This window comes from Squalius cephalus (genome assembly GCF_949319135.1).
Source record: "Squalius cephalus genome assembly, chromosome: 14".
Lineage (NCBI taxonomy): Eukaryota > Metazoa > Chordata > Actinopteri > Cypriniformes > Leuciscidae > Squalius > Squalius cephalus.
In genome coordinates, this window is record NC_137135.1 from 5,515,048 (window position 1) to 5,536,746 (window position 21,699).

At 38.4% G+C, this 21,699-nt stretch overlaps 2 protein-coding genes across 3 annotated transcripts; one reads left to right on the top strand and one right to left on the bottom strand.

Annotated features, from left to right (window-relative positions):
• Positions 1-4,334: 4,334 nt before the first annotated feature.
• On the bottom strand, positions 4,335-11,386 carry pcdh20l (protocadherin 20-like). Of its 2 annotated transcripts, XM_079892449.1 has the most exons (3): positions 11,254-11,365; positions 7,380-9,803; positions 4,335-4,613 (listed from the first exon to the last, which is right to left on the bottom strand). In XM_079892449.1, exons 1-3 carry the CDS (start codon positions 11,275-11,277, stop codon positions 4,605-4,607), a joined length of 2,457 nt encoding a protein of 818 aa, XP_079748575.1. In that variant the 5' UTR covers positions 11,278-11,365; the 3' UTR covers positions 4,335-4,604. The 2 variants fall into 2 exon arrangements, with proteins under 2 accessions (XP_079748575.1, XP_079748574.1); XM_079892448.1 differs by lacking the exon at positions 4,335-4,613 and having other exon boundaries at positions 5,802-9,803; positions 11,254-11,386.
• A 1,771-nt stretch (positions 11,387-13,157) lies between these two features.
• On the top strand, positions 13,158-17,365 carry LOC307171720 (uncharacterized protein). The gene is made up of 5 exons (XM_079893517.1): positions 13,158-13,263; positions 13,451-13,579; positions 14,172-14,252; positions 15,592-15,654; positions 17,019-17,365. Exons 1-5 carry the CDS (start codon positions 13,197-13,199, stop codon positions 17,024-17,026), a joined length of 348 nt encoding a protein of 115 aa, XP_079749643.1. The 5' UTR covers positions 13,158-13,196; the 3' UTR covers positions 17,027-17,365.
• The last annotated feature ends 4,334 nt before the right edge of the window (positions 17,366-21,699 follow it).

Sequence of the window (21,699 nt, forward strand, 5' to 3'; positions counted from 1 at the left end):
GCTGGGTTGCCATGACAACCCGCGCTGCAGCCCGGCAGCTCGACAGCACACGATACACTGAGGAGCGAGAGAACGGTTGGGTTATGCCCGGCGGAAGCTCTCGCTGCTCTCCACGGTCTCCCAGAGTGTCAAGCAGATCTGCAGCTGTGCTTTTACACACAAGCAGCGGCTGGCCAACAACAGAGGGGACTCAAGCTTTCCGGAGAAAGAAGAGTTGACTGGCGTGCCGACGTGGTCATGTTCCCATGCGAAAACATGAACCACCCACGAACACAGTCTCACATGTTTCCCAGGCATGCGAGGTGGCCGTCAGTGAGAACAGGAAATGACTGCAACCAGAAACACATGGGTGGAATGTCATCTTTAGAAAGACGCAACTCACACCCATGTAACCTCTTACCTCTTTCAGGGGAATGCTCTCCTTGGTACTGAAGCACGCAGGGGAACGGTCGCAGCGGACACAGACAGGAATGTGCAACCTGTCTTGCGCTGTCTGTCTTCACAGCGGTCTTACCAGCCATAAGACCTGCTATTCAGCGCTCTTGGGGCACCTTTACCAGCTGTGAAAACAGCCTTTTTGTTTTGCTCAGTAAAACAAAAACAAAAGAGAGAGAAAAAGAAAGTCGACCCCGCTGCTGCACTGTATCGCCTGCACCAGACACGAGAGATCATCTTGAAGAGCTTGCTCGTTGTTTGATCACTCAGTAGATTAAACAGCATCGAAACGCTCGGCTCCGAAGCAAAAAGCTGAAGTGCAATCGCACCTTCTGCTCATTAAATACCTGCGCTGTGTGGCTGAACAGCTGATGCAAATGATTGCACGCCAATGTGTATTGGCTCGTTTTAGTTTTACTCGAAGTAGATTGGCCTCTCTAGCGAGATTCCAATCGGCGGTCATGACGTTCGTTGAGAGTGACCGGCCGATAATGGAACTGACTTCAGCTGAACAATGACACTGTTGTCTTTTTAGAGCTGCTTTACAGCAGAATTGATTTCTGTTTGCATCATTGATCATTATTTTCCTGTTTATCTGTAAAGCTGCTTTGAAACAATCTGTATTGTGTTGTACTGGGAGCGGCCCACACTTGGTTAAAAAACTAAAACAATAGTTAAAAACTAGTTATGACTTGTGCAGTTGCTCACTGGTTATGAAGATACGCTTTTCATAACAAGAGTCAACTGTATATCAACAGCCCTGAGTCAAAGGAAAATTGATAAGGAACTTTATATGTTGAACAACAAGCTCATTGGCCGCTGATGCAACAGGAACCATCAGCTGCGCCATGAAGATAACAATGGCTGTTTCTCAAGATGCGTTCTTCAGCGATCTTGCGTCCTTGTGTTATCGCACTACGTCTTTATCAACCGTCGAAGTTCAATTCCAATACTCAAGAACGCAAGCGCAGAGGACGCATGAAAGTGCCAGGATGTGTTCTAGATATCGAGGATCATTCTGAAGGGGGTGGATTAGGATCCACTGCTGCTTCAATGTATATGAATGAGTGATTATAATCAAGGTCTTAATCAATGTTTTAACAATTCGAATGCAGACTTGAGAGAATCTAACTGATAAAAATCCCAGAAGACGCTGCGGGCGGACGACGTACAGAAGCCTGTAAGCTTTAAACTTATCGTTCTCACCCTGGTTCTCACTTAAGAGATTCCCACTGCAAGCTCGAAATGCGTGACAGCTCGTGAAAGTTAACATTTGTCTGTCTATTTGCTTGATTTTAATAAAGTGATAAAGACCTTAAGAAAGCGGTAGTATTTTTATTGGCATATTTAAAAAGAATCTTAATTCTTCTTAAATCAGCATCTGTGACAGATTTTCCTGCTCACTCAGTCATTATCACAAAAGGCTGTTACTTAAATTGATATAAATGTATGATTGTATAACTACTGTACAATAATCATAGAAATTTAAAAACCCACAAGCATATAGACACACACACACACACACACACACACACACACATATATATATCTTTATGTATCTGTGTATATATATATCACCAGATATATACCAGATAACACGTCAGCAGCGTCTTACGTCAGCAGCGTCACTGCGGAGTCGTGAACGCGGATTGACAACAGACCCGGAAGAGAATACAATGCTGAATAAATTAGTAGTTTTTGTTATTTTTGGACCAAAATGTATTTTTGATGCTTCAAAAAGTTCTAACTAACCCACTGATGTCACATGGACTACTTTGATTATGTTTTTATTGCCTTTCTGGACATGGACAGTATACCGTACATACATTTTCAATGGAGGGACAGAAAGCTCTTGGACTAAATCTAAAATATCTTAAACTGTGTTCCGAAGATGAACGGAGGTCTTACGGGCTTGGAACGACATGAGGGTGAGTCATTAATTACATAATTTTCATTTTTGGGTGAACTAACCCTTTAAGGACTACAAAACCCAGGCTGCCTGAGAGTACAGCTGCAGCTAATGAGACCAGCAGCAGGCTCTAATAGTGGGTGTGAGAAACTGTTGATTTGTGTGTGTGGCTGGAGAAAGGACACATACCTCTGTGAAACAAAGAAGATTAAGTTACTTTTGAGCTGAAGAGATTTAAGTTGTAAACCTTTTTTTTTAATTATTAAACACACCTACATACTGAAGAGACTGTTGAAGTGGTGTTTACTGGGAACTTGCACAAACTAAAGATCCTGAACCTCTCATGCTGTCACAATATAATATTCATCCGAGCTGTTTCCGCTCGAGCTGGTGTTGTGGCGTTCCTGACAGTATTTATCATGTTACAGTTCACAGGAGAATTGTATTGCATTTACAATAGTGTATTTTTCATAGTGACCAGTTACAACCACAGTGTGTGCAGTTTCACAAACCTGGAAGAGCTTCTGAATGGATATTAGTGTGAGAAGAAGATCAAATAAGTAGTAGTGAGAATCAATGAATTATGAATAATTAACTGTCATTGTAAGAATAACATGTAATAATTTAATAAAAAAAGTAACTGTAGTCTGATTACGAGTATTTTAAAATGTAATATAATCCAGTTACAGTTAAGCCCCTTTCACACAGTGCGTTGATCCTGGGAACTTGCTGGGAAATTGCCAGAGTGCCTTCTGTGTGAACGCAAACACGTCCCGGGATTGATGCCGGGATCGATGCCGGGTTGGGGACCTAATAACATTACCGGTATCAGTCCCGGAATGCGCTCTGTCTGAACAAAAGCCATAATCAGTGCCGTAAGGTGTGTGTCGTAGTGATGACACTGAAGCTGGGATTGTTCGCCAGCTAGTGAAACGATACGTAATGCGCTTAAAAAAAAAAAATGCACTAGCGAGAGAGAAAGCTCATAAAATGCACTAGAGAGAGAGGCAGCTCATAAGATAACTTAAGATGCTGGACTGGAGACATTACATGTCACATCGATGTCACGTATCTTTACAGGATCTTTACGGGTTGTGTGTGAATGCACGCACAGATTCCGGAAAATTACAGGCAGTGTGAATGTAGCAAAATCAAACAATCCCGGGACAAATCCCGGGTCACATTATCCATGTATTTTCCGGAATCTCTGTGTGAAAGGGGCTATAGTTAAATTCTTAATTTTTGGAATCTGATTACATAATCCAGATCACATGTAGGCCTACTAAGATATACCCAGCACTGATAATAGAATATATAACAAATGCTAGTGAAAAAATTAAAACATTGTTTAGTGTTAGTGAAATTCATTCTTATGCGTTACATTCCATTGTTCGTTTATTTTTTTCGTGGCCACAACAGAATATCATAGCATGTGGAGGCCAAAACATATTAACTTGTGGGAATTTGAGTTAATAAGAACAAAACATTGTGCTGTTTTTTGTTTTTGGACATGTAGCCTACTATGACAGTCATAGTGTTTTTGAAATATGCTGAAGTAAACACCTGAAATATACCATATAAATAGTAGGCTAAATGGTAATCATTCAGTACTACCATCTGATACCAATCAACCTACCAACACAGTACAGTAAATCTTTCTATTCACGCATTGATTTAGAACATTGTTACTGTTTGCAGGTGCATAACCCTTTATGCTTTTGGAAAATATAACATAATTGACGGCTTCCAGTGGCCGTAAAAAGTGGAAGGATCAAAAACAGGCTTGAGGCATATAAAGAAGAGGAGCAGCTACGGATATTGATGCAATCTGAGAATCACACATGAAGTATCTTTCTAGCCTGTATGCGGAAACATGACAGTTAACTGACGGTGTTTTCTTACTCATATCTTCTTTCGGGAAGTGCTTCTCATTCCACCTGCACTGCAGACCTGCTCAAACATGCCTTTTTTTTTTCTTCTTTTTTTTATTGATAAAAACCCTTTCATGTCTTCTTGTGAACTGTATGATTATGGCATCTGTTTTGTTTTCTTTCAAGAACTTATTTTATTGAACACTTCTTTTATTTTTACTTGTATAAAGAAACATAAGTCAAAATCAAAGTTCTTACAACTTCTTTCATGCATAATCTTGTCCAAATCACCAGCATTCAAAAGAGAATAATTGACAGTTTCCTCATTCCATGCGTGTTTATTGAGCCTCTGAACCTCCTGAATGGGCTGAGAAAGGCGCTATTGGCTGTCAGGAAACCTGCGGGTATGAGATGAATTATGAATTATACCTTTACTACAGTTCCTTGCAATTTTCATACCCTTTATCAGGAGGTTTCTCCACAGCATAAACTACTAAACAGTGTTTGGTACAGTCTCAGTCTCCATGTGCTGTTAGTGCACGCAAAAAAGTCAGAATTGTGAGATAAAAAGTCGCCCTTTTTTATTTTTTAGTCTGTGGCGGAAACAAGCTTACTATACAATACTAACCAAAATACAAGTCAATGAATACTAGGGGTGTAACGATATTCAAACCGAACCGAAAAACCGCGATACACCACCCACTCTCATGGCGTACCGAGGACGCCCCGCCCCCTGTAGCCCCGGCCCAGCCCCGGCTCAATGGACCTCATGTCTTATGTGTACACAACGAATACAGCGTTATAGCCTAACCACCATTAACACCCTATAATAGCAAGCTCCGTATTTTGTTACTTTCGATAATAAGCAAGGTGTAATCTTTCAAATTCTGTCTATTTGATCACAAAATTCAAACAATAAATGCCGTTTTGGCGAACTTTGATGTGGCATGACGGATCACTGTACTAGCTCCTCATTTAAAGCGGCAGCGCGGAGCGCGAGTAAACACGAACATCTCTTCCTCAGTTACAGAATAAACATGAATGGACACCTGAAGGTATGTTGAAAGATACAGTATGCTTACTGAAAGGCATCATAACTTGTGTAATCGATCGATCAGTGTTTCAGCAGCGGAAAGACACCAATAAAACATCTTAGTTTGTCACATAGCCTTACCTCAGGCAAGTCATTCAGTGCCCACAGCTTGTTGGTTCCTTAATGAACTCTTGCACTAAATAAATCCACTATATTAGCCTATATAATATATTTTACTTAACATGTTAAAGATTGATATCTTGATTATTTAATGCTTTAAATATCTGTCATGAAAATGACAGCAACTGTGTAAATATTTATATTTCAATAACAAATTAGAGTAGGAAACATAAGTTAATGAGAAAACTGCCTTATGTGCAGTTTACATGTTTTCATACAATGTGTTGAGTGTTGATTATTATATCTAAAAATAAATAGTATCTGAAATTAGGCAAAAAGTCTAGGCTCTGTTGTTAACCTTTAAGGTTATAGTAATGTTTGGGCTCCCTATATAGTTTACAGCATTAGCGTTTTTTTTTTTTTTTTTATCCTTGTGAAAAGTTTAATTCAGGGGTGCAAACATGTATGGTCAAAAAAAAGAGAGAGGTAATCGAAGCCCTCGTCCCGCGGCAAATATCCAGATACTACATTGCCACCATCCCCAACCCACCCCACCCCACCCCACCCCTATAGGCACATAGAGTCAAATGAAATTTAGAAAAACTATCTTGCACTTCTTCTTCTTGCTTTACTGCTACTTCCTGAAAACAATTTCACCTGATGATTTGAATAGCTCTTTTTGTAAAGAATTAATAATTCTAGGATGATTGGGGTAATTGTGTAGGGTAGGCCTAGTGCATCTGCATAGAAACTAATAAACAAAATACAAATATAAATACAATAAAACACAAATACACGAGAAATAAATCAGTGCTTTATGTTTTTCAGGTAAATGAACTGTATTAAGTATTAATACAGTTTATCTTTTGACAAAACGTGATTTTTCTCTTTCTCTTTTGTTGTTTGATTAACTTTGGTGACACAAACAGCTGCAGGTATATTGGGTGCTGTCCCTTTAAGACGAACGCACTTCACGTGCTGTCTGCGACTGCGTGGCTCTGTGCGCCGACAGACCATCTACATTTGGATGTTAAACATAATATATATAGCCTGATACAGCAAAGACAATGTCGGCAGTATTGACGGCAAAATAGGCTACAGAATGTTTCGTTCTGTAGGCCTATTGACAGGGGCAATATTTGAAAATCGATAATTAGGCCTATTTTTTAAATTACAATTATATATGCATTTGTCAAAACCGAGAGACTTTCAAGCATCAAAATGTAATTTATTAATATGTATTTGCGCATTTTGTCTGAAAACTTCCAACACTCTTGCGTGTCGCTTGAAAAATAGGCGTCGGTTGCGGTTCTATTTCTAGCACGCGGTTTCGGCGCGGCTCGAGAAGTGTGTCACGCAGGCATTGTGCTCTAACACAAGCTCTAACCAGTTAACATGAGAGCCGACATAAAAACGGACACTCCACACCACGCAGAGAGAAATGTGATGCAGTGGCAGATCCAGAGTGAGACAGAAACACTATGGTTCACGCTTGCGCACATACTGCTGGTTTGGCGCGCAGTGTTCTGATTCGCTTATTTCCTATTTACTTGTTGGTGGACGCAATCCAGAATTACTGTTGGTTAAATTATAATCAGACCCCCCCCCCCCCCCCCTTAAAAACAAAACTCTTCGGATCTGCACGATTAACACAAGTCACCCAAACTGACGTGAAAAAAGCGGGAGGCGCCGAAAAGCGCGCTGTTTGCACCCCTGTTAATTGTAATTGAATTAATTTAAAGACAAAGACAGAATTCGTTCATTAAACCACTGTAAAAAAAAAAAAAGAAAAAAAGAAGCAATTTTAGCTTTCTAAACCCCCCACCCCACCGAACCGAACCAAACCGAGATGTCAAAACCGTGGGCCGTATCGAACCGTCAGTTTTGTGTATCGTTACACCCCTAATGAATACTATTTGCAGATTATCAAAAAAGACCCCCCCCCCTCGCTTTAGTTTAAAGGTTTCAGTTCACCGAAATTCTCAGTCTCCCATGAATTATTTTTCTTCACTTTCCTTTTTGTGTGTTTGTGCTTGATAAACACCACCGCAAGCACCAGAAGAACACCGCACGAGACGATCATCAGGCCCAGGCCGCAGAGAAGAACGAGCCAGGCGTTTGATTCGCCTCTGCAGTCTTTGACAGGTAGTGGCTTTGGAGGCGGCAGCGTCGCTGGCAGGTACTCTGGCACTGCGCTCACCTGACATTTCTCCAGAGTCTCGTTGACCAGCAGGTTGACCCACACGGTGGTCTGCAGCGGGTCTGGCTTTCCTCCATCGCGAACGACTACGTAGAGGTGGTGCATGCCGTAGTCCTCGCCGCTCAGGCGCTGGACCAGCGTGATGTTTCCTGAGTGCTGGTCAATCTGGAAGGGGCTTTGGAGAGCCGGTTCACTCGCAACAATTTGGTAAGTGATGTCCGAATTCATTCCTGAGTCCTCATCAATGGCGTATATCTTTGTTATCATGCTCCCTGCTTTGGTAGCTGGAGATATGGTCAGACAGGAGAGGTTGCTGCTAGGAAGAAGGACCTGGGGTTGATTATCATTGACATCCTCAACAAAAATGGTCATTTTCACCGTAGTGGAAAGAGCCGGTCTTCCGCCATCGACGGCTACAACCAGAAGCTCATAGAGATCCTGCTTCTCGCGATCGACCTCATCAGTGCTGCGGAGTGATCCCTGCACCAGGTCTATAGCAAAAGGGACCTTTTCATTTAAAATACGCACATCCATTATTTTTCCGTTGTCTCCATCATCGGCATCACTTACTGGGATGTTCCCAACTTGGGAAAGTCGTGGAAGGCTCTCAGGCACAAAGAAATAGAAATGCGGGGTTGAAAAGGCCGGTGGATTGTCATTCAGATCCAGTACGTTCACGGACACAACAGCAAAGCCCTCCTGTGAAGGGTCGCCGCCGTCCCGGGCCAGAACAGTCAGGATGTATGTCTCCTGCTGTTCTCTATCCAACGACTCTGCTACCGAAATCACACCGGTCTCTTCATGAATACTGAAAGGCCCCCCATTTGTAAGCATGTACTTTACTTTGCCAAACTGATCTGCGTCTGCGTCGGTCGCCTGCACTTTCAGCAGAAACATTCCAGGTGTGTTGTTCTCCTTGATGTCCTTTTCATATTGTGTTAGATCAAACTTCGGGGCATTATCATTCACATCTTCAACCACCACTTTTATGACTTTCCTTCCATGCAGCCGTGTGCCATGAGGATCAGAAATAACTACTGTAACATCATACTCCCTGCACATCTCAAAATCTAGAGGTTTTGATGTTGAAAGCAAATAGCTGCCTGCTTGTGGTTTCAAAGAAAATGGCATGCTGTCTGCTTCTAAGGACAGAGTGCCTTTATCACTAGAGGTGTCTTGTATCTCCAAGAGGGCCAAGACGGTGGGGGGCTCGTTCTCTGGTAACACGATCACTTGGTCTTTATGCTCTGCGACAAACCTGATCTTTATGGTCGGCTCTGGACTCGCCAGCGGCTTAATGTCTACGGTTACCTGAGTTTGAGCAGGGGGGCAAAGTGGGCTGTTCGCAAGGACTTTCAACATGTGCTTTTCAGAACTGTCAACCTGCACGTCAACAGCTAGGCTGATCAGACCTGTGTGTCCGTCCACCTGAAAGAGCGTTTTGGCCCTGTCTGAGATCTGACGGCTGAAGGAGAAAGTGATCTGGGCATTTTGGCCCAGGTCTTTGTCTGTGGCTTTAAGCTGTGCCACCGCAGCGCCCTTGATTCCTAATCCTGCCACAGTGGCTCTGATGGGGCTATCGGCGTCAAACTCTGGGCAATTGTCATCAACATCGGTTACAGTTACAATGAGATTAGCTGTAGCGCTGAGAGGCACTGAACCTCCATCTACTGCTATAAGAACCAAGAAGTGGTTTTCCTGAGTTTCCCGGTCCAGTTCCCTTTGTACCACCAGCTCAAGTTCATACCCGTCTTGTTTTATGCCAAAAAAGCCATCGGAGCCTTTTAAATGGTAATGTATCAAGCCATTATTGCCAGTGTCCTTATCCTGTGCCTGGTCATCCAGTGGAAAACCCATCCCATTTGATGCATCTTCAGGTATGCGTATATGAATCTCGTTCCTCTCGAAAAAAGGAGCGTTGTCGTTAACATCATCCACAACAATTATTATCGGCACCAAATCGAAATTAAGACCCACGAGTGCAGTGTTCGGAAAAGTGCAGTCCCCGTCCTGATGTGTCGGACACAAGGTCTCTCTGTCGATGCGCTCTTTAGTGAACAGATCGCCTGTGCTTTCGTCCACCCTGATGTGCGTCTCGTCGCGGAGCTGGTATGGAGCCGAGTAGTTCCTGCTTAGGCTTCCGATCTTAACGCCCGCTTCTTGCTCCTCCAGGATGGTAAAACACAGTTTTCCGAGACTTTGGATTTGCCCTGCAGATGCCAAGAGAAGCACCCACTGCAAAACAAGAGAAGCAACTTACTACTTGAAAGAAAGCAACACCCTTCTTTCCATATGAAAGTTTAACCACACTGTGTAATCCTTAACCACCAAGCCAGTCTTTTTTTCCCCTGCTGAATGCGTTTTTGCAAAGGCTGTATTTTAGACTTACTTGATGTTCCAGCAGCCAGACAGTTTACTTTAGAATATATAATCTGAACCAATCTTGAAAATACCTGTACACTTTCCATAAACAGACTACACAATAGGTCTTAAAAATGAATGCATCCCCCAACAATGCGTCTTCTTCCACAATTTAAATAGATAAGACTTTATTTTATGGTGATGTAGTTACATGTTACAACATGTACTTACTATAACAGTAAATTATGCATAATTATTGCAAGTAAACCAGACCTTAACACTAACTGTAACTCTATAGTAAGTACATGTAGTTAATTATTATTACTCACTACTTATTTGAGTAACTACGTCACCTTAAAATAAAGGATTACACTTTTATTTTATTTTACTTTATTTTATTTTAAGGTGCCCATGTTAGTGTAATCATACATTTAAGTATTGAGTAATAATAATTAACTACATGTACTCACTATAGGCTTATGGTTAAGATTAGGGTGCGGTTAGATGCATGTAGTTAAGCACAATTTAGTGATTACTCTAGTAACATTTAACGTGTAACAAAGACAATAAAATAAAGTGTTAGTAACCTTTAAATATATTAAATCAAATAAAATCAAATATATTTCGTAATTTTTTCCAGTCCTTTTCTACATTGTTTGTATGTATAGTTTATTTTCTTAATATTCTAGAAATAAACATCCTGTAAAACATTAATACAATCCAAAGGTTAATCGTTCTAAGGGAAATGGCAGGTTCACAGTATTCACTAAGAAGGGGCTTAACAGGTTCTGCAACAGATGTGTATGTTTGATAAGCATATATTTTCCCAATAATTAATAGGCTATTTGATCGTTTTTATTATTATAATTACTAACAGGGTTGAATAATTAAGCTTAAAAATTGCATGATATATAATAAATGCAATCTAACATAGCTTTCTTGAATAAAACAAACAAACAAACATGGAATTTTTGCTTTTTTTGCTCTAAAAAATTGTTATGGGACACCATGTGCCCTATTCATGGAAAGTGCCAGCAACACATTTTAAGTTGGTTATTAGACTTTGTCCCTTTAAACTGTTAGACGTTTATTTTCTGTTTCTTTGTATACAATAGTCTAATTCATCTGTCTCTTTGAAACTACCAAATGAAGTAGTTGGAAACGTGTTAATCCCCACCTGACACACTGAATGCAGACTGACTTCTGTGGACTTTACCTCCGTGTAACGCCTGACAGACTTGGCGTTCAACGCCAAAATAAGTGAAATATTTTCTTTCTGAAATATAATAATAATAGCGAGTAAAGTGCTGGATATGACACTGACCTGTAGAGTAGTCCAGTTCATCATGTGGTGATTTTGAGCTGTCCATTCTTCAGGAACATGTTGAGCTCTGTGAGCACGAGAAGAGCTCGGGTGAAATGCGTCGGGAGCGCGCCGCGTAGGCTACCTGTGCGACAGGTGAACGAGATTAACCCACGATTATTCAGCCGTTGGGTGAAAGCGAAAAATACTGGTCTGACGGGATGTTTTTCTGCCTGAATGCCTTTTAATGATAGATGGGTTGCGGTTAAGCATTTTCCCCCATTCAACACTAAACTCTTTGTAATGCATTATAATAGCATATACACTCTAAACTATAATAAGAGAGATTATAGTAGTTATACCTATTCATTTCAGTTGTTGATGTTCCGTTTTGCTCTCCTGAACCAAAATGAATTGGAACTGTGGATTTCAAAACAAAATGCACAGTTATATTTGTATTATTGCTATGTTTTTTTTTTTTTTTTTTTTTTTGTATTATTGCTGTTGTCATTATGTCTCAGTGACGCCATCGTGAGGTCACCAGTGATATCACACTTATCTGAATCCTCTCGAGAGATCATATTCATATTCTAGCCACATTGTTATATTCTATTATTCTGTAAGCCAGCGTAATTTTTATGGGGTATATGATGGAACTACTGAAAAAAAGAAAAGCTATAAAAAGTGATATGCATAAAATAAGAATGATGACAGCCCTTACTAAAAATACTCCTACTACAGACTGTACACAGTAACCTCAGTTTCCGCCAAAATACTTGGCAACTATGGTAGATCTAGTTAACTATAGTAGAAGAAATAAATTGGGGAAAGGAAAGTAATTAACACTTAAAGAGGCATTGCATTTTGGAAATGATTAAAGGTCCATGACTGTGCCCTAAAAGTGGATGAGTAGACTGAGGAGTGAGTGGAAATGTTTGTTTTTTTAGCGCAATTTTCCTACGGACAAAATTGCGATTGTTAACTCATGATTTCTGTTCTGTCTGTGCGCACCAATCTTGCACTTCTATCTCCTCCTCAACCAGACCACTAGAGACTTCGGGTTTTCGGCATTATGTTAAGGAAGGTCTAATCTCGGGAACGCACACACACAAAAACAAAAACATTTACTATCTCTTAGTGTTGTGATCCCATGACGTCAGAAAATTGCGCTAAAACACTCACTGAGTTTTTATTACTTGTTTTAATTGCAAAAAAAAAAAAACAGCACTGCATTGAATACATCAACAAGGAAAAGGAATATAGACAAATAACAATGGCAACTCAACCAGTAAGAAAAACATGTAAGAAATAGCTAATTCGTAAGAAACTTGTTAGTATTGTTATCAACAAGTTTAAGAGATTTTACAATAAGGGAAATATCAATAAAGTCAAATCTAGGCAAAGTCTTGAGAAATCTGTTTTTGTGGATTTTTTTTTTCCTTTGTTTTTACAATGCAACACAAAGTAATAAACAACAATCTCAAATATATATATATATATATATATATATATATATATATATATATATATATATATATATATATATATTTAAAAATCTTTTAATGAAAAGTTTAAATCACATTTTATAAAAGGAGAAAGATAACAACTTAAGTTCTCCCAAAGATATTTAACCTGATTGCAATTGTAGAATAAATGAAGTTAGAGAAATAAAAAAATAAATAAAAAATGTGTGAGTTGGTTGCATAGATATTGAGTAGAATCTTAAAGTATACCTGTCTGATTTTATTGGACAGTATTTGTCAGGGAGTAAGAATGCTCTCTTCCAGTGAATAATGCTGTGAAAAGAGTGGTCGGAAACTTGCTTTCTCTGGTTCCGCATGTGACGTCATGTGTGGAGGAGTCAGGGGAAATTTCTTTACTGTGACCACGGAGACCAAGCCGTGCTCTGATTGGTCGACGCATTGTCTGCTGGGTGGAGTCTATATAAACACTCATGAGAACCCATGGCAAGAATCATCAGTTTCCAGGACTATTCAGAGAACCTCACGATGTCTACACCAAACAATTCTGGTAAGATTAAGCTTTTCTTGTATAAAATCCCATATTATTTCAAATGTGATATGGAGATTTGATTTATTTGAGTTTATTAATTTTATGTATTTACAGTCTTCATATGTCACAGACATAAGTCATAAATAGTTGAAAATGATTTCTCAGTATTTGGTTCAGCGATTCTAATGTAAGATGTGAATTGCAGAGTTGGATTTGGAGCTGGGAGACTTACTGCAGGAGTTTAATGATGTTGTGAAGGAGTTGAGCTCTGAACACGTGCTGAGAGATGTGAAGAGACACACAGGAGTCAGTGATGGAGATGATTCAGACTACTGTAAGTACACTACCTGTCAAACTGCACAGCTTACTTAATGGACGTACATATAGATACAGAGCCTTTTCTTGTACTACTTAAAATATATTAGATGTTGTCCTCGTATTTCTCTATCACCAGTCACTATTTTCATAATTTGCGAAACTCTTTATCTAAAGATAACTTTTTTTAGTTCAACGGATTATATGATTCTCTGCTTTTATCAAACACACACCCATGTTCTCACTAAATGAGGACAAACCATAGACTTCAATAGCTTCAAATATATTTAATACAGACTAGCTTTAATCATAAAAGAAAACTTTCTTTAACTTTGGAGAAACCATTGTCTTTGTTAGATTTAGCTCTGTGGACAGTCTTGCCTCTTATAAAGACCCGACCCACACACAGGGACACTTCTATAGCTTTGCTAATGTGATTCACATCTCTCTTGGTTTTGATCCTCACAATCCTAATGTAACAGAATACATGTATTAGTCAACCTTTGATCGTAAGAAAGCTTTATTCTTGTGATATCAATCCCCTTGTGCGGCTCAGCAACCCTTGCATTGAGATGTATGAGGCACACATTAACTCTTCAGTGTCTTTTCAGGCAGTGAGGCTTCGCTGGCAAACAGTCTGAATGCCAGTCAAGAGGAGCTCCACATCGCAAGCATGACCTCGGCTCCAAAAGGTATTAACATCACAACACCCAGCAGACAGCATCACATTTACTAAACAGGCCTTGCTGGGGTTTCCTCCCATGGCCCGAACCCCTGTGTGCTCTCTCTGCCCGTCTTATTCTAGCCTTTGTTTGTGGATTGTTCTGCTTTGATGCTTTTGATCTGGCCACAGAATGCATGAATGCTGGTCTGATGGAATTTAATATGATAATAAGATGGTGAACCAGTGTGAACCAGAAAAGACATCTCAAAAAAACGGTTTAATCAATCAGTCAGTTTAAGATGATCTATAGGCCTATGCATGTGTTTTACTAGTGTAATTCTAATTTTGTTGTGTTATTATATTTATTACAAGGGCATAGAATTTATTACGGATGATATACCAATATCCAGCAATCATTTTAATCAAACAATTATAATATATACATATTTATACCATGGTCTGGGTGAATACTCGATTCTGATTGGCTGCAGGTTGTCCGTTAAAAAGTGATAATGTACACCTAAATAAACCGTCAGGCGTAACCAAGGAAACCAAGTTATTGTTTGTAACTTGTAACTTTATATTTCGATTGTAAAACTAATTAAAATATAATCTAATGTTTTAAAAATGTGTTATTTGGCAAGTGACCATGGTATAAGCGGGTTAATGCCCTTCGAGGTGTCCATTATCAGGTTTTAATGGACTCCGCTGCGCGTCGGACGGTTCACGCCTCGCCGTCGTCCATTAAAACCTGATAATGGACACCTCGTCGGGCATTAACCCTTACATAACCACTGTTGTCCATCTGTGTCTAACCTTTATTGGGCCACACTGAGATTAACAATCTCTTATGCTCCTCTAAATAAGGCTTGTCTTAGAAAGTTGATACTTGTAAATATGAAGAGACATTTCCACAGCTCTGATTGTAATTTCGTTCACACCTGAAATGGGTCATACCAATGGCATTACCTGAGAAGTTTTAGTAAATACACTAGTAAACCCCACTCATTCAAGGAATGGATGGAGTGAAAACAGAACGTGAGCGTTTAAAATGCAGGTTCACCTTCTACACTTTCTGCTGTTAGACTGAATGCAAATGGTTTTCTGAGATATCCACCAAATTAACAATAACACTGAAATAAGAGTTTTTTTTTGTCCCCACCAATATCAAACTCAAACCTGTGACCTTGGTTTATTAAAACCATTTTCATCATGCATAGGGAATTTCACCCCCTCTATTTTCTTGCCTTACGTAATTCAGAGGGTCGCATTTCTTTCTGCCTGGAATGTTCCACAGGAAATGCCTTTTCCACGTTCCAGCGTTCCAGTGTGCTCACGTCTTGTCTCTCTCTCTCTGCTCTTTACAGCCAGGCTCGGGGACACCAGCGACCTACAGAGCTTCATTGAAAACCTGGACAGAGAGCTTGCAGGTATAAACACCGTTTGGTGCTTGGTCACATTTGAGGCAGATGTTATATTAAAATTGAAAATGCAACTTTCAGAAGAAAAGGTTCTATATAGAACCTCAAAGGGTTCCGTCAGGCGCTTCACATTTAGAACCTTTTAACGTTTCATTTTTATGGATTTAGTTGTAATGAATTAATTTTGTGTTCATTTTTATTTCAGTAAATTTTTCTGAATTAAAGAGCTCGTAAACATAGGTTATCTGTAGAAAAAAAAATACCAGGTACATTTTAAGAAATGTTCTCTTTATATAGAACTTATTGGTTCTTTAGAATCGAGTCAAGAACCCCAGGGTTCTATATAGAACCTCACTGGACCCTTTTTCCCAAGAATGTATCTTTTGAAAGCATGATGTGGCATAATCAGAATTACAGTGTAGAATTTTATTAATCTAGATCAAAACACCTAGTATATCACTGAAAAAAATTTTTTTTTTAAGTACAATCAACTTGGATGTTTAAGTAATTTCAACTTAAATTACATTAAACTGACTTCTTGTCAGTTTATATAAAAACAAGTAATAAAAACTCAGTGAGTGTTTTAGCGCAATTTTCTCACCTCATGGGATCACAACACTAAGAGATAGTAAATCTTTTCCTGGATTTTTTTTGTGCGTTCCCGAGATTAGACCTTCCTTAACATAATGCCGAAAACCCGAAGTCTCTAGGTGGTCTGGTTGAGGAGTAGATAGAAGTGCAAGATTGGTGCGCACAGACAGAACAGAAATCATGAGTTAACAAGCGCAATTTGTCTGGTGGAAAATTGCTCTAAAAAAAAAAAAAAAAAAAAACTGACTTATAAAATGCTAATAAAAAAAAGTGTAAATTTGTTTAACTTATTTCTTAAAACACGTTGTTATAACTTATTGATCATATAATTTTTTACACGTCTTAAAGTATTCTCTACGCAGAGAATGTTTGACCAACTGCAAGTGTTGTGGCGATAACAAACCTCAGTACCTGAAGGGACTATAGAGTTACGTTCATATGTCTTTGCCATATAACTGGATATGTTACCTATTATAGTAGACAGTATAACAGAAAACAATTGGCATTACACATTAACACCCATTATCTTGTTTGTCACATTGTGCTTAGTGAAAGACCTCCAATCTATTATTACATCATTCTTGACAAATAAAGGTAAAATGTGCATCAGTGCGATAATATTAATATGCCTATTGCTAAATTGCTAACAAAGGCCAGTGGTTAAACAGCGGTCACTCCCAGCATGCTCCGCTATCAGTGTGACAGTCATGAATCATAACTCCCCAGATCCATGATATCTCACGCCCATGACCTGAGCTGTCACAATCTTATCTGTCTGACAGAGATGTGAGCTGACGGGACAGGCGTGATCGGAGAGGATGGAGCACCTGAAGAATCTCTGCTTCCACATGAGGAAATTAGGAAACTGAAGGCTTCTTTCCCACATTCACTAAGGAAACAGAGCTTACTGTGTCTTTCTCATTTGTCACAAACTTCCAAGTTTCTCAGTAGATGTTTTATTTTAATAAATATATTTTTTCTACATAAAAAAAGCACAATTTCTTTTATGAAAGACTTGTTAATAAATAGCTATTTTTTTACTTTTTTGTAAAAATATCAGTTACCATGTTTAACATAATGTACTTTGTATATATTTTTTAAATAATAAAGGTTTTTGCATTAAAAATGTATTAATTGTTTAATTTTATTTTTTTATTATATTAGGAACTAAAAGTATTGAATGTAGGGAATAACTGCATAATTATTCAGGATAATTGGGTATATGTGACAAAAGAAAGCATTTAACTTTCATGAAAATCATTATGCAAGAAAATCGTTATATACTGTATATAGGTCTATATATATATATATCTTTTTTTTTTTTTTCTTTACAGTGAAATATGAAATGGACAAGTTTTTTTGAGATTCATCTAACTATAAACTAGGGCTGGGCATTGACACACATTTCATGATTCAATTAGATTTTGATTCACAAGCTTGCGTTTTGATTATGATCCAATATCGTTTAATTGGGATATATTATATCAGCTACAGTACATGGCAAATTTCCTCAAGGAAATAAATCTCTCTCAACTAATGCTGTAAACTAAACAGGGAACCCAAGCTGGTACATCACTTATGTTTAAAGTGCAATAACCACATTATAATAATACATTTTTTAATGACTTAATTATGTTTCTACTCATTTCTTTAATATAAACATTTAAATGGTGGCTGTCATTCAAGAGCAGGTTAAGTAAAAATACAATGATTATGCAATATAGTGCATAAATGTAGCAAAATGTTGCTCTAGAGTTTATTAGCTGACTAAGGAATTCTGAATGGATTTTAAATGTAGGTAAATGTAATTACATGACATGCTGTTTCACGACGTCTTCCAGTGGTTGAAACACTGGTTGATGAATTACATGAGACATGATTGATTTCAGTAAGTTGCTCTGTATCTTTCATTATTTCTTCTGATGTTCACTGATGTTTATTTCAAGCTGTAAATAGCAGTAAAGCGGAAGAGATGAACGGTTCAACTGAGGCGCTACAGCGATCTGTCACGATACATTTAGTAGCACCAAAACGTTATTTAATATTTGAAATTCATAATAAAATTGAAGAAGGTTGAGACTTTGTTTCATATCATAAGTAACAAAGCACAAAGCTTATTGTGATTAATTGGATGGGAGGAGCAACACTTGTTCACGCACCAACTGAAAACAGCACAGACTAAAAAGATCGATTCTTGGGATTTAAAGTCCCCCTGTGGTGAAAATCCAGCTTTTAATGTTGTTTATATGTCTATGTGGTGTTTTAATATGCTTTAAGACAAACCATGTGTAAACTCATAAGTGGACAGCATTGCTGAGTATTTCCTCCTTAAAACTGCAGTGAACCAAAGACAGTCTCAAAAACACGCTTTGAAATCGCTGGTGTTTCTGACGTCACAAACTACCTTGTAACCAATCAGATCAACGTGTGATCGACAACCAGTGGATCTCTGAGCTGAGTGAGTGAGTGGAGGCGGGGCTCATTTGCATATTCATAGAACCGCGTATACTAAATGAGGCAAGGGTGTCGAGTTACATTCAAGATATTTTAAGGCACGAATAATTTTTTGTTTTTTCAAGGAAAAAACGTTTAAATATGTAATTTTGGTGATCAAAGATAAGTTTTAAGGGATAAAATTGTTGACTACAGGATATCAGTTCCTCAAACTAAAAATCGATTAAAATGTATATTTTTAGCCCAGCCCCGTAAACCCTAACATAGAGTTCTTGCTTGACTGTGTGCTGTATCTCAAATGCATTATTAGTTGTATCTGTACCACTGCCGCTCTCGATTCAGGTCATGGAAATGCACAGATATGCATAGACGCTCTGCAACAGATGAAAGAGGAAGTTGAAGCTGCTCTGCAGTCGAAACCAGCACTGTTTTTTTTCTTGTTTGCGGTATTTTCACAAGAGAGAATGCACTTGAATTGAAATATCAAACAGGATGCATATTATACTTGCTTCCTTATCTAATGTGTTGACGTCCGTGCTTTTTTCATTTGAATTATTATTTTTTATTTGTTATAATTTACTCTAAATTACCCTCCAAACCTGTATGATTTTCCTTCTGGGAAACATAACATATAAAGAAGATTTTCAGAAGAATGTTGATAACCAAGCATTTGAGTTACTATTGTCTTTCATTGTGTATTTTACACTGCAGAGAAAAAGAAAGTCATGAGGGTGAGTAAATAATGACAGACTTGATATCTTTAGGTGAACTATCCCTTTAAGTGTCCAAACAATGTTAGTATAAATTAAAAATTATCCCCTTATATTACAGTAAGTGCTTACAGGGTACTTTTGTAACTTCATTTTTAGCAGACTGTAGTCTCACATGTTACATAATAGAGCAGATGTGAGATGTATGTGTTATGGTCACAGTGGAAACTGGGCAACAGTGCTGATGGAAAGAGGAACTTCAGCCTCTGGTATTTCGGATCTAAAGTCTCATGCGGTTTGAGGAAGAATGCTGACATCACTGCTCCAGACTTTTATGAGAACACTTGTTATTACAATAAATGCTCCACGCATGTGATTATGAAGTCACCAGTGAACGGATTTAAAGAATCTAAAACTCCAACAGAAGTAGCCTTTTTGAAATCTCGTTATTTTTGGTCAATAGTCCTGATCAGAATGAAATATGTAATTCCATGTTTCCCACAGTGTCATGGAACGCTATGTCTGCTTTCAGACTGAGCTCGAGACAGTTAAATGTTTTTCTGAAGACATTTTGTTCAGTTTGCTTCCTTCCTTGAGGGACACAATTATGCTCATGGTCCAGAATGGCCTGACTGTCAAAACCGCAGTGTGAGTGGATGTGTTAAGGGTCGAGAGAAACAGCAGTTTTGACATCTCTCTCTCTCTTTCTGACAGTGTTTACAGCCTCCTGCGATGGGTGTGTGAGCTGAGCAAATAATAAATAACACTTTGTCCTGGAAGAAGAAAAGTGACATCAAAAAGACTGCATGTGAAAACTGGGTTAGACCTTAAAGCAAAATTATTAACTGTACCGTTTCCCTCACGTTCCACTTCATACTGGCTGAAGTGTACACTCTTACAAAAAAGTGTGGGATATAGGGTACTTACTTGACCCAATTTTAAAGAAACGTTTATGCCAAAAAGGTTAAATAAGGAGAAATGTTCTTAATAATTGCATAATATTTCTAATTGCAAATTATTTCATTTTTTAAAAAAGTGATAAAGTATGTTTACAAGCCGTTTAATTCATAAAATTTAATTAAAAATAAAAATACATTTAAATTAAATTAATTATACGAAATTATAATTATATGAAATAATGAGTCACTACATCATCAATCCTTCTTCTAAATTTTTTTTTTTTTTTTTTGTCTTACGTACGCAATGTCCCTTCAGGTCTAAAATATAAACACTTATAATAGACTTACTATAGTGAACCAGGGCACTATGGTAAGTCTATTATAATTGTTTATATTTTAGACCTGACGGGAAATTGTGTACGTTGTCTGTGCGTGTCTCGTTATATCCGTAAATAGAGAGGGCCCAAGCACAACCAAAACAATGTTCTTCCGCAGAATGCATGCAGTTTTGTCTTTTAACTTATAGAGGGCTGAAAGTTAAATACATTTAAAGGGGTGATGAACTGAGAAATCAAAGTTTCCTTGAGCTTTTGACATATAAGAGATCATCATACTATAATAATATCCTGTAAGTTTCAGAACTGAAAACTACCTTGTTAGTCCAATAAAAGCTTTTGTAGACATCAGGCTCAGCAAACGACTCGTTTTTCAAAGTGGGGAACTATGACGTCAAAGAGGATAAAACACCGCCTCCACAAAAGAAGATAAACGCCTACTTCAACACGGCCTGTTTAGCCCCGCCCACCGATTCGCCCAAACATGCTAAATAACATAGGACGACATGATAATTGCTACCGGATCGAGCTACTTCCAAGCAATAAACATGCTGTTTACTAAATATTGTGCGTGCCTGTTTGTGGAAGAAGACAGTCATAAGCTTCCTTCGGATTCCAGCATGGTTAAACTTTATTAAATCAGTCAATCACAATTTCCCGACACGGATCTGCCAGCAACATGTAAGTAACCATGTGTATTCTAATGCCTGATCTGCGATCAGTGATTTCGGTGTAATTATTCAAGTTCAGATATTTCTCTTAAAATCGCTCAATACTGTTTATGCATCAGTGACTAAACGATCAACTTCACATAATTTATCGTAGTATTATGAAAATAATCTTTTTTTAAACTGTTATTAAATTATATAGCCTACAGAAAGCGATCAAAGAACGATCCCTTTCGCCCAAGCTGTCAATCAAACAGCACAGCGCGAGCCGCGAGAGCTTATCTGGACACTTACCAAACTCGTGATGAAATAATGACACTGTTACACTACACAACGAAGCTCTTACTGTGTATTCACATCGTGTTTGCATTGTGATTTGGTGTAAGCATTTGTGAGA